This window comes from Solenopsis invicta, chromosome 2 (assembly GCF_016802725.1).
Source record: "Solenopsis invicta isolate M01_SB chromosome 2, UNIL_Sinv_3.0, whole genome shotgun sequence".
Classification (NCBI taxonomy): domain Eukaryota; kingdom Metazoa; phylum Arthropoda; class Insecta; order Hymenoptera; family Formicidae; genus Solenopsis; species Solenopsis invicta.
The window spans coordinates 5,224,805-5,237,936 of record NC_052665.1 but is presented as its reverse complement, the minus strand read 5'-3'; the positions used below and the strand labels follow the sequence as shown (position 1 = coordinate 5,237,936).

At 40.8% G+C, this 13,132-nt stretch overlaps 1 protein-coding gene and 3 long non-coding RNA genes across 5 annotated transcripts in view; 1 reads left to right on the top strand and 3 right to left on the bottom strand.

Moving 5' to 3' along the window:
- LOC105199061 (protein expanded) overlaps positions 1-13,112 on the top strand; it is a 35,950-nt gene extending 22,838 nt beyond the window's left edge. Inside the window, exons 4-13 of one of the 2 annotated variants that reach the window (XM_011165982.3) lie at positions 79-178; positions 4,230-4,309; positions 5,044-5,123; positions 6,168-6,408; positions 6,738-7,013; positions 7,254-7,419; positions 7,750-8,058; positions 8,468-8,734; positions 8,990-10,749; positions 10,878-13,112. In XM_011165982.3, coding sequence (XP_011164284.1) covers positions 79-178; positions 4,230-4,309; positions 5,044-5,123; positions 6,168-6,408; positions 6,738-7,013; positions 7,254-7,419; positions 7,750-8,058; positions 8,468-8,734; positions 8,990-10,749; positions 10,878-11,378 — 3,780 coding nt within the window. In that variant the 3' untranslated portion in view covers positions 11,379-13,112. Of the gene's footprint in view, positions 1-78; positions 179-4,229; positions 4,310-5,043; positions 5,124-6,167; positions 6,409-6,737; positions 7,014-7,253; positions 7,420-7,749; positions 8,059-8,467; positions 8,747-8,989; positions 10,750-10,877 lie in introns of both variants that reach the window. The other variant, XM_011165981.3, reaches the window with a different exon arrangement.
- Positions 3,397-6,331, bottom strand: LOC120357033. Its single transcript, XR_005574220.1, has 2 exons — positions 6,196-6,331; positions 3,397-4,915 (listed from the first exon to the last, which is right to left on the bottom strand). It is a non-coding gene; the product is annotated as an uncharacterized LOC120357033 (long non-coding RNA).
- Positions 6,328-7,440, bottom strand: LOC120357032. The gene is made up of 3 exons (XR_005574219.1): positions 7,301-7,440; positions 6,870-7,084; positions 6,328-6,447 (listed from the first exon to the last, which is right to left on the bottom strand). It is a non-coding gene; the product is annotated as an uncharacterized LOC120357032 (long non-coding RNA).
- Positions 7,560-7,865, bottom strand: LOC120357034. The gene is made up of 2 exons (XR_005574221.1): positions 7,737-7,865; positions 7,560-7,674 (listed from the first exon to the last, which is right to left on the bottom strand). It is a non-coding gene; the product is annotated as an uncharacterized LOC120357034 (long non-coding RNA).
- Positions 13,113-13,132: the final 20 nt, after the last annotated feature.

Genomic DNA, 13,132 nt, shown 5'->3' with positions numbered 1-13,132 from the left:
TCAAAACAATTAACTGAGAAAGATACAGAAATTATTTCTAAAAATTCTAATGTTAATTTGCCCTTTTTATTATTTCAGGCCAAGTCAAGAGTGAAGGAGGTTTATACGCAGACATGCGCACAGCTCAGCCAAGAGGGCATGCGAGATTGCGAACTTTTCGGTTTAGCAATATTGTCCGGTGAGTTGTAAATTTTTGTACTTTCGTTATTATAGAAAAAAAGTAATTGTTAATTTTGTTTGGAGAACAAAATCCTAAAATTTATATGTTCATGAATAAATCTTGTTACTTAATATATAAAATTAGTAGAAAAATTGATTTTTGTAAGAACAATCATTTAATTTTATCTAAAAAGAATTTGACCTTTTTGATAACAATTCATTTATACCAAAAATAGATAATACAACTGATGTGATTTCATGATTTTATCAAATAAATTCATTAAGTCAATTGACTTCCCTTCTCGATTGTATTATAACGCTTCATAATTTAAAGTACGAAATCAAAAGTAAAGAATTTAATTTCAATGGCGCGCTCCATTGCAAATGGCTGTTCGTAGAAGTAAACAATGCTTACGTTACGTTACGGATTTATTTTCTGTGACGGAAGAAAGTGACGCAAATAGGGAAATCGCGAAAACATTAAACTAGCGAGATGTCCAGGCCTCTTGACTAATCGTCGGGTTTTTCTGCATACCATACGGCTCACGTTCATCGCTACCCTCACCAATCGTGACAAGCCGGTCCGACTGGTGGCCCCCACCATGGGATAAAGCCTTCCCGGGTCCTCAAAGAGCCCTACGAGATCCCACCTCACCCATCCCTTCTACATTCCAGCGGGGCACCATCATCGGACTCGGTTGAGTTGGCAGGTCTTGAGACGCGCGAGCCATAGCATGACAAGAAAAAATGCACCTGAAAAACAAGTATAAGAAGAAAGGCAGCTCACACTCCCTGCATGCGCGTTATGGCCTGTACGATTTGCGGTGGGTCTTGCGATCTAAACCGAGGACCCAACTTTTGCTTCCCATATCTTTTAATGAGCTTCAGTCTCTAGGTTTTTGCTCAAGTTTCTCTGCTTCTAGTTTCTTCCGTTCTGCGATTTCTATATTTCTTCTCATCTTACTTCTTCTTGACTTCTTTTTCGCGCATTCACGTTTTCTTCGTAATTTGATGATCAAACTTAATATCACGAGTATTTAATAATAACAATAATAATAATAAGAAAAAATAACAAGAAAAATGAGGAAACATTAGATTTTCTGTCTGGACATCAATGCGCAATGAATTTCAGTTGAATGAGAGATTAGAGTGTGCAAATAATTGAGAAGGGGAACGAGTACGTGTATATACAAAAGAAATAGAGATAGATAAATACTACAGATAGAGAGAGGTATGCGATAAATGAGAGAGATAATGGGTTGCCGTAAGACGGAGGAGAGAATGACGAGCGCCAAAGAAAGGAAGCGACCAGATAGAGTGGAAAGAGAAAAAAAACCGGGCGGAAAGGGGAAGCAGAAAAAAAGGGAGAACGGGGCCCCGGGTAAGACGGTAGCCCGATGATTTGTATAAGGCCTCTCGTATTCCATCTCCCAGTCGAGCATCTCCGGTGCAGCGTACGGCTCCGCCGTACAGGAATGTGGAAGGAGGACGCCGAGGACAGGGATCGTTGGCACACGACGTTGGTGGAGGAGGGGCGGAAAGGGTCGGTCCGTTCTAGCCTGGCGGAGGGGAGACGGCAGAAAATACGCTCCAGCGCAGGTTCAAGGGATATATATCGCGGCGAGGTTAAAGCTGCGCGTCACAACAGGGCCTCAACGGCCTCAACGTCTCTTCTCTCTCTCTCTCTCTTTCTCCTCTTGTATCCTTCTCGCGCCCCACACCGTATGTCACATCCTACTCCGACGAACCGCGCCACCGCGAGCAACACCTTCTACGCCGAACATCAGCGAAACCCTTTGATTTCGTCAGAGAAGAAACCTGCTTTCCTCTTATTCTTTCTTGTTTTTTTTTTTTTTTTTTTATTCTTTCCACAGTGCTTTTTTCTATCCCGCTCCATCGAAGTTGACCAGTCTTAGTTGCAATTACGTTGTTTAAGAGCCAGGATAAATTCTCTGACTCCGATTCAAAAAATCTTAGTATCTCTTTCTCTTTATTACGCTTTTTTAATTGAACAGTTGAGTCTTTCCGATTTTTCTTCTTCTTTCCTTCCGTCTTATCTAGTTCTCATTTATCAAAATTTCTATGTAATGAAAAGGAAAGATCTTGGGTATAAATTTGAGACCAGGCTGAACAAGTTTGCGAGATTCCTTGCAAGAAATCTTTTAATCTTTGATAGATTTTGTACGTTCAGCAATACGTGTTTGAACGGAGACCAAAACCATGAAAGCTAACGAGAGTGCGAAGGTAGAAAAGAGCAGCTTAGAGCTCCCCCTCTTTCACTGTTGGGTGATCAAGGCAATCAAGGATGATTACGAGTGTAATTATGATTATAGCGCATTGCTGCACCACACTTACGTGGAAAGAGAGGAAAAAAAAGGACAAGTATTGTTTCTTTCTAAGAAACAGATGGGCTCATGAGAGAAGTCTCGTTGGAAGGCTCGTTGAACTTTTCTTGTTGCGACACAGGAGACGCTCCTTTCCGACTTTTCCGATGCTCTCTACAAAGTGCGACGTGCAGTTATTGAGAAACAAACGCACGATCGTATCTCGCGCCAAGAATTATGTATGGCAAACAACATCTTGAAGGCTTTATATCAAAACAGAAACGATTGAATGTACAGTTTTCTGTACCAATTGATTTTTAGTATACCATAAACAACAAAAAAATTGAACTAATTTATAGAATAATGAGAAAGGTATTGATTTATGAAAAGAAATATATACGGTTCTGTATGAAAAAGAATCGAAACGTCTCTATCTTTGCGAAGCAAACGTGAATCTGTCTTAAGATAGACTCCGGATAGACAAAAGTCTGAAACAAAACTTGATAGTCTGAAATAAAACTTGAATCTAGGACTCGATCGGATACAAGCGAGATGAAGAAAGAAGGAGATTGTGTTCCCTCCGTGACTGCGAAGAATATCTCCAGAGGAATACGACGGGCCCTATAGTCCCGATGGATTATTACGCGAGGGCCAGGGTTAGCCTTCGGGCAACATTCCCCAGTAATGGCCGGGTTATACCTCGGGTAACACAGGTGCTCTCTTCCCCACGGAAAGAGTGAGCGTATCGAAAGAGGAATACCGGAGCGGCTTAAGTCCATTTTAGACGACCTATAATTTGCAACAGAATACGGGATAAAATTCTACGTGTAATTTGATATATTATAAAGAGAGAAAGAGAGCGAAAAGGAGGGGGGGGGGAGAGGGAGTTATATATAAAAAATTAAAGAAATGTTAATTTTTATGAACAGCGGATGAACATTCTACGTGTTATTTAAATTTATATTAATTACAATTTAGAATGCATTCGAAACCTCAATTACGAATTTTATAACAATCCTTGTTCTTAAGAGCAAATAATACATGGAAAGTTGAACGAGAGAAGAAAAGAAACATTGGTTAGAGTTTTTGTTACCAATTTCGGATGCCGATGGTATATACTGTCGAAGACAAATCTATGCCACATTCATGAGCACTATTGTTCGATCATGAAAAACGGTGTTTTACATTTGCATGTAACAGCGACTTCAACAAGTTCGCCAGCACGACGGTCGCATTGGGAATTGTAGATTGCACAGATTGCGCCTTGAGGGCCCGAACTCTGGTTACGGTTCCACGATCAGCATTCGAGGTTTCAAATCGGGTTCCAGCGTGAAAAACATGTCACGTTATCGTGCCATAAGAGCTCGAGCGTCTGGCACCATGTAGGCTGGACAGGTTTGAGGCCCTCTCATTCACTAACGTCTTCTTGCCAGGCCTCTTTCATTGTTTCACTCGTTTATGGAGTATCGGCATCTCGCGTTGTCAATCGTGCCAAAGAACGTGCGAAGGAAATGAATCTTCGAGTTCCGTGGACACAACATACCAAAGAAAACTATAGAGGCGTATATACGTGTTGCACGAAAGCTCAATTATTCCGCGAAATTCAACGCGCGATACGTCAGCACCTAAAATTATAAATTCATTCATAATTACTGTCGATTTAAATTCAATCTCGGATTTAGAAATATTTTTAAAGCGGGATTTAATGCTCTTGCGCTGAAACAAACATTATTTTTATCGTTTCAGACGGCGAGTACTTATTTGTAGATCCTGAGAATAAGCTGAGTAAATACGCCCCAAAGAATTGGCGAAACTCTCATACACATGTAAGTATAGCTACTTATTTATTGCTCGCAGTTTTACCATAATTAGAAACAGAGGAAAAATGAAGGAGGAATAAGCGAAAAGAGTAGAAGCAAAAAGAGAAAAATACATCATATTAGAAATTCCATTAGTTAGAAAATTAATTTGAACAATAATTTTGTAGCGAACCTGATTATCTGTCGTTAATCGACATAAAAAGAGATTGCAATTAACAAATTCACACAAATTCCATCGTCTATTTTATAGGAAACGATAAGTTACATTACGCGTGTAGATATTTATTTGTGATACAAAAATTATATTCCTCATTTACTTCTACCTTCTACCTGAACCGCACGGAAACTAGTTTCCAACTCAAGTTCTCTTCAACCAATGAACGAACCGAGCGAAACTGCGGACTCATTCTTTTATAGTGTTCGTTAAGAACTCTTCCTCTTCACGGTCATCTTAATAATATCTTAGATGATGTAAGTGATACAATGTTTGCGTCCTCGAGTTGTTTAGACAATTCACAAATTTCTTCAGGAACCAGAATCTCTATCGAGTATTTCCGTAATGGAAAAATATTGCGTGATCAAACACTTTTTGGGCAGCCGCAATCATGATATCTGTAACGTGTAATAATCATTATTAGAGTAGTGTGTAATTTTAATCGTTGATCGAATTGATAATCGTTAAATAAAATAGTATACAATTTTTACAGCTGACATTGCTTAACAACATATATTATTTCCAGGGTTTGGATAGCAGTGGGAGTCCTATATTTGTCCTATATTTTCGAGTTCGTTTCTACGTCGATACGCCATTACTCTTAAGGTAATACACGTAATAAAATAATTTTTTGTTCGAAACAAGCTACTTATTCCTTTATAGATTATTAAAATATAATAATATAAACCAGTTGGCGCAGACACATTCGAAGAGGAAACGAGGAGGAACGTTTCGATCCTCCAATTCGATCGCGGAATTAATCGTAATGAATATGCCATCCATTCGAATTGCCGACATTGCAAAATGTAAAATGCGTTCGACTGTTTGTTCCTTTTTGGTTTCCGGTGTTTAAAAGACGCCGCCGGTGTCGTGCGATTAAAAGGCCCCGCTATGGAAAGATGAGGTGAGACGCTCCGGGAAAAAGACGGGGGACGCGGACGCGGAAAAAGCGAGACGCAAAATTACGGGGGACTATCGTACGAAAAAGATTTTATTCGCGGAACGAAATCCGGATTCTCCTCCGGTAGCTGAGTATAGTGCTACCTATTCTTGTAATTATAAAGTAATTATATGGAGCACATGATAGATAGACGGTGCGCCTAAAACGAAGGCATCCTCCGGAGCACCTCGGTAATTATACCGATTCGCAGTGGTTCTTTTTATTTCGACACACGAAACCCTGTGATTTACATTGAATTTGACGATTCACCGCACGTTTGCCCCGAAGGTTTAATTTTTCTGATGCTACGAGGCCCGGCCGCGCGCGCGGCGCGCGGGCTTCTCTCTCGCCAATGCTTCTGATTTCAGTTAAGAACCCATTCAGTTCATTCGGACCGCGTCTCGTTCAGTTGGAGAAGCTCTACATCACTTATATAATGTCAATTAGAAATTTATACGCCGTAATCAAGCAATTTTGGTAGCAAGTAATTTCCTATCTCTCTGTTTTTGAATAGTTAATTTTTAAAAGTGTTTTCTTAAAGATTTTCTCACTTTCTTAATCTTCTCTGCATAAACTTGTGTCTTACAAATTTAGAAACTTTTACATGCGTTATTTAATGTGCGTTTAAAAAAAAAAGATTTCTTAAAATATATATTTTAGTTATTAATTGTATACATCTAAATATTTGAATGATCGCGTTGTTGTTTCAGCGATGAGACGTCACGGCACCATTATTACCTGCAACTGCGTGACAATGTCGTCAGGCATGGCGGCGGGGTGGAGAGCCTCCATCCTCACCATCCCCTTCACGAACCTTCTATCGTCACACCGCTGTTGGTGCTCGCTGGGCTTGCCCTTCAAGCCGACCTTGGCGATTATTCCGAAGAACGTCACAGACCGCATGCAGGATCTGTCGGCTATTGCAAATCCACGGATTACCTTCCTCCCCATGTAAGCTAGAGATTTCCAGTTCTCGAGATTTTTAATTTTCTTAAATACAAAGATTGAATTACCTATACACGAGATATCTTGAACATTTATTTTTTGACATTAATATGTATATGTAGATAATATACTTTTATATGTGTAAAGTAATAAAAAAAATATATGCTTGATGACCACGTTCTTGACATATAGACACATCTGCAATACATTCGCAACATACGATTGCACTTCTCTTTAAACGCAGCTATGTGTTGAACGTGCTTCTTGCACGATTGCACCTCGGACTACGATTATGGTCCTTTAAACGGTTAAATGTGTTTCTCGAATGCTCTCAGATGTGCCTCGAGTCGAACGTGCTCGCCGTGCTTGCAACCCAGCACAGAGAGTACAGTGGGCTTTCCAGAGAGGAGGCAGAGCTGCAATATATCCGGGAGGCGGTGCTGTTGGAGGCGCCGCTCAACGCTCACCTGTACCGGTTGCGCCGGAGTAAGAACGAGGCGGGGCCGGGGCGCATACTCCTGGCAATTTGCGCTCGCGGAGTGCGAATCTACGCCGAGGAGGAGACACCCCGCGTTTTCGCTTGGAACAATATCGGCAAGCTCTCTTTCGATGTAAGCGTTAAGAGATATCATCATCGTTGAAGCTTTCCTTCATTCGCTGTTGAATCACGACTTCATAGATACTAAAAATTATATAAATTCTTTTCTCATACACGTTAAGATAAATTGATTAAGATAAATTGATTGCACCACTATTTGCGTCTGATAGTATAAATTAACAAAATACTTCATCGAAAACTATTTAAGCATAATTACAAATTAATAAAAAATTGTTTCTATTTTTTTGAACAGCGCAAAAAGTTCGAAATCCGAGCGGTTATTCAGCCGGAAAAACTCACCCTTTATAGCGGATGCGATGACAAGAGCAAACTCCTCTTGGGACTTTGCCGCGACACCCACCAGTTCTCTATGGCTATAGCGCCTAGAGTAAATGAAGCTATGAAACGAGAAGAAGAAGGTGAACCTGCCTTGTATTTTTATTCACTATTGATTATCAGTTTTGAACGATTAAATAATTAATCGCTCAATTTTATGTTCTTTATTAATTCTTAGACTATTAAAGTATTATATGATATTCCTTTCCTATTCTTTGTTTTCCAACTTCATCTCTTGCTTTTCCTCCGCCATGTCATGACTCATGACATGTGTATCTTCTCTCTGTCCTCTGTTAATCTTCATTCTTATTCTTTTTCCCAATTCCTTCTTAAAACCGCTGTGAAAAAAATTAAATAAATCTTCGAAAATGTGATGAACTATAATAATAAAATAGATTACATGCGGTTTGTAGAACGGAAAGTCTTGAGGGATTGTTACATGTACCCTACACGATGTAAGTTGAGTTTAACGGCGCGCGGTGCGCGCGGTGATCAACGAATTTCCGTCATCTCGAGTACATCCTCGAACACAACGTCGGGTATTGTCAGCGATCGGGTGCATAGCGAAGATGAGCCTGATACCGCACCAGCTTCGACCGAGTGTTTGCCACGTCTTACCGAGACGGTACCTTATTCGGACGGCCAGAGTAGGGTTTTAAATGGCACGAATGGGGATACAGACAATCACTCTATGTCACCTTCTTCCGTTTCTATTATTGATGGTAAGCTTACTCAATAATAGAAACTTTGCTTTATTAATATCGAGTCAAGTCGAAAGTTTCTCATCCCCTTATTGTAATCTTCCTCCTTTAAATGGAAGAAACCTGTGACATGCCATTATGTTATATCGACTTGACCGCTTCCTCGCTATCGCGATAAAATGTAGTCTAATCTCAAAATTAGTGCGTTACTCACCGAAAAACAGGGAACAATCTGATTTCAGTGCTATACTTATAACTACATTAACTACATTATTCGGTGATAACACGCTGATTTCGGTCAGTAAGAGTACACTCTTTTTAATCGGAATCACTAAAAAAATAAATAATCACAGTTATAAGTAATATGTCACTGCAAATCAGTAAGATTTTACTGATCTACAAAGTAATACAATAATGGAACAATTTTCAGAAATCGACAGCTCCGACGCCACTTCTACGTCGGTGGTGTTGCGCCTCGCGTCAAGTGCTGCGACCGCTGCTGAAGGCTCGCAGTGCAGCAGCAGTTGCAGCACAGTGGTAGTCGTCAATACATCCACGGGCGGACCGTCGCGAATGCGCCGCACCTCGGCGACCTCCAGCTTGGAGCTAGGCTACTCGCATACGGCGCAAAATTCGGCGATCTCCACGGAGACAGCTAGCTTTCCGGGTGCTATTTATGACAGGTGTAAGAAGACAGGTAAATACACAGGTGAGCGAAAAGAAAAATTAGCTTCGGTTTAGAAAATGGCTTCGACAAGGTTCTAGGTACCATAAAATCTTTTGAAAATTACCGAATTATCCCTCTGTATTCTGCTAAATCCCCTCGATTACCATTACTATTGTAATGGTACGTGCACAGAATACAAATGCCGGTATCCTACTATTTTTTATTCACTTTTTTGAATTAAGCGTGGTCACGTAGTGTAATCGTAAATCTTTAAATGATTTTCAGGTACTGACATTGCAAGCGAGACTAGCGGCGTGTACACTCTGAGAAGCAGTGAGATCCAAGATGAGAGGATCGGCGACGATATGTATTCTCCTACGGGCGATACCAACGAGTCCTCGGCGGCGAGCGACGTTTGCGCCTTGAGCTCCGTTCAGTCCACCACCGATGAAGCGTCTATCACGTCCGGTTTCTACACCATTCACAGTGGGTTAAGATCCGAAAGTAGTGACGTTTATACGGAGGACGTTGGAGTAGAAGATCAGGAGCCGATATATAGTCTTTGTAAAAACGACGATGACGTTGTCTCCCTGAATCGACAGCTCGAGGATTCTCGCTCGCGTAGCAATAGTATACTCAGCGTAAGCAGCTTCCGAGGCGACGGCAGCGATCCGTCTAGCGCGAGGCCACGGTTGTCGGCTGACGAGTTGTCGGACCTGATAGTCGGCAGGTATCCCCCGCGCAAGACAATCAGCAATTCGATGGACTCGGATTGTGATTACGTGACGATGCCACCACCCCCTCCGCCTCCACCTAGAACGGACAGTGATCGACAATTACCGCCACCACCGTATCCGATAGAAAACGTCGACTACGCAACGATTAACGTCTCGAAGAGATCTAGCATACCAGAATTGTCTCGGGAACGTCAACCACCTCCGCCACCACCGTACAACACGACCTACAGTGACTTCGTCCCGTTGCCGCCCAGACGAACCGATCCACCGCCACCACCGCCTCCTTACACGTCGTCGCGAGAAAGGATTCAAATACCACCACCCACCCCACCGCGAAACGATGCAATAACGCCGCGAGAACCGCCACCACCCCCGCCTCCTTATCCTGATATATCAGCGATCGGCACTGTTTCCAGAGTTACAAAAACCAGTAACGATATTGCTGGAAATATTGCACCAAAACCTCCGCCTAGAATCCAACCGCCCACTTACCCAGGCGATAAAATGAAACCTACCCCCGTGCATGCCCCGGTCGCCGCTCTTGTCGTAGGCCCAAACAATTACCTGGACGTGCACGCTTCCCGAGGCGGTCCGGTACTTCTACCCTATTTGACAACACCACCGCCACCGCCTCCTCTACCACCACCGCCGATAATACATCCGCGGCAACCGCCACCGCCGCCGCCACCGCCATCAACGCAACAACCAGCGTCAAGTCTGGCGACTGTCTATACGAGTCAAGTTTCTCGATCGCAAATAGAACAGTACGAACAACAGCTTTGTTCCGACGTCGATTATGTTATGTTTCCGCTCAAGGATCCTGCGGTGTCGAAGCAAGAGTACATCGACGCCAAGCAAGGCTCCCTTTTGGCGGCGATGGCGGCTTATCCGCCGCCGCCGTATCCATCCTTCAACAAGTCTTCGGTGATGTATCGTAGCACACCTTACCTTCCTGGTTCCTCTTTTTCCTCGCAATCCAAATACGCATCCAACCAAAATCTAAGCTCCAGTGATACCGGCAGTTCTGGTGGAAACTATCTTCAAAGCAATCTGAACAGTCACTACGCTGCCAGCACTAGCTCGCTGTACAGCGGTGCAACTTGTTCCTCAACGGGCAGCCAGAGTCTTAGAAGGGAGCCACCTGTGCCAACTCACCCTCACACATTGGACGCATTCTCGCGGGCAAGGAGCGACGAGAACATTCTCAAGTGCTTGGATACCTTGTTCACAAGCAAGATACAATCTCTACCGCAGTCCAAGCATCGCAGATTACCGCCACCGCCACCACCACCGCCCTACGAAATACAGGTAATATAAAAAAAAAGCCAAACCTTTTATGTGATATATATTATACGTAAGGTTCATTAAAATTGGAAAGAGGAGATTACGGATTATTTTAATTTATGTGTAATATTAACGCATGCTATTTGTTCTAGAATCTTGAAAAAAATCAACCGTTGCCATCGTCTTCTTCAGCGGCAACTTCCTCGAGCACCGCGACAACGAACAAACTAAGAAAACTCAGCAATGGTATAGAAGAGAATAACGAAGGAAAAGGCGATGATATGTTGGACATCCGAACGCTTCGCGAGAAAAGTCGGAATTTGGATTTACCATTAATTTCCGCGTTATGCAACGATCAATACCTGTTGAAGCAGACGAAGGCCTTTGTTCTGCCGAAGCATCCCAGCGAGATAACGTCCACTGCGTCCACGAAGAGCGGTACGCGGAACAGCAACGGCGCGACGTCCAGCAGGAACAAGTATCCGGTGAGCGGACTGTCGACGACACAAATTCAGAAACCGCTTAGGAAATCTTCGACGAGCACTCACAAGCATCCCTCCGAGACGAAGAGCAATGCCTACAAAGTCAACGCCTCCTCCGCGGGAGTCTCGACTATTAATAAAAAGGACTATACAAGGTCATCTCACTCCTAACGCTTGTGTGTAGATACTCTCTTCTCATTCATAGACTTTTATAGCTCAGGATGAAAGTACATTCCATAATCCCATAATCATCTATCGCGCGCGTTACGTCGATTTAATTTGTACGACGTAGTAAGGAACTGTACGACAAATTAGATATTGTTCCCGCAAACCGTGCTTCTTTGATTCAGGGTGCCATCTTGTTTGTTCGCTCTTTCTTCTTTCTCTTCTTTTATCACACAAATATATAGAAGCTCCAACTAGATGATTGTTTGTTTATTATTAGATTGATACTTGAACTTTGATATTAGACACTAAAGCGTTATTGTCTCTTGCTCAATTATTATGTTGCGACGAAAATTCCATTCATAAGCCCCGATAAAGGCGGCGCTAGTCCCGCTCGTTGTTAGGATAAATCATAGAGTTATTGGCCATTGCATACATGGTAATCATAATGTGATAATCTGCAGAGAATTAGATAATTTTATTTATGTATGTATGCTGCTTGCATTATTAGAAGCAATTTAGGAATTTATATTTTCAGGCGTTAATATCGTTTAATTACGATACGTTTGATGTTATAGAAAATTTAAATAGTACATCTCGAGATTACCAGCAATTAATACGTGCTGAGAGATAATTTTAATTATTTTAATCACTGACGTTCCATTCAACTTACAGAGCTACTCAAGCGATAATTCTCTATTTATTTTGAATATATAAGAATTAAATTATAATAACATTAGAGTACAATTATGTATATTGTTTTTGATACGATACTTATGGAGAATCCTATGATGAAAGTGAATATTGCATAGGTGGCCAATAATGATATAGTTTACCCTACTCTAGTTTATCTTATATCGTAAAAAAAGAGAAATGACTTCCTTAATATAATCACAGAATATACATATATATTTCGGATGAAAACATTTATGTGATTATTGTAATTAGAAGGATAGTAACTATTCTATAATTTTCAGGAGTAATATTTATTACCGAGCAATTTTCCGTCTCTATTCTTCAATAATATTTTAACCAGTGCTTATTCCAAAGCACACCGTTATTATCAGAGCATCTAATTAATGCACGTACAGTGCTGTTAGCATAGCTAATTCTTTTTCTACTTTTGTAATTGACGTAGTTCAATATTATAAAGCTATCACCCAAATTTACTGACGCAATGGAGAAACTGATTGTTAAATTTATATGTAATGTTCTTAAGTGCAATGCGCAAGATACATATAACATATTTTAACGTTTTAACGTTTTGCTTTTTTCTAAACACTTTAAATGTTTATACAATTTAAATCTATCTTTAAAGTATTTCGACATACCTCGAAAGTATCTCGAAATAATGAACTCGTTCGTTTCTCACATTAATTGCAATATTATAAATTTAACGTAAAAATTAATTTTATCTTCGATCTTGTAAAAGATCGATATCCCTATAATCATAAATAAAGAGAAAGCAACGATTTAATAAAATTGTTATAATAAAAGAACAACAATTTAGTCGTAAAAATAGCTTACATTAATTGTCATTAGATTAATATTATTTTACAAATTTCGCATTTGTACATAATATTGCGTAACATAATACTGCGTGATTTTATATGTAGACGAAAATCTCGTGTGTATGTATCCCACGCGCCATCTCAGTTATAAATAAATGAATGTCTTTTGTAATAAAAGACAATTTTTGTGGAAATATAAATAAAGCGTAAATTGAATTGTTGTATTTTATACTTATTGGATTTTTTACT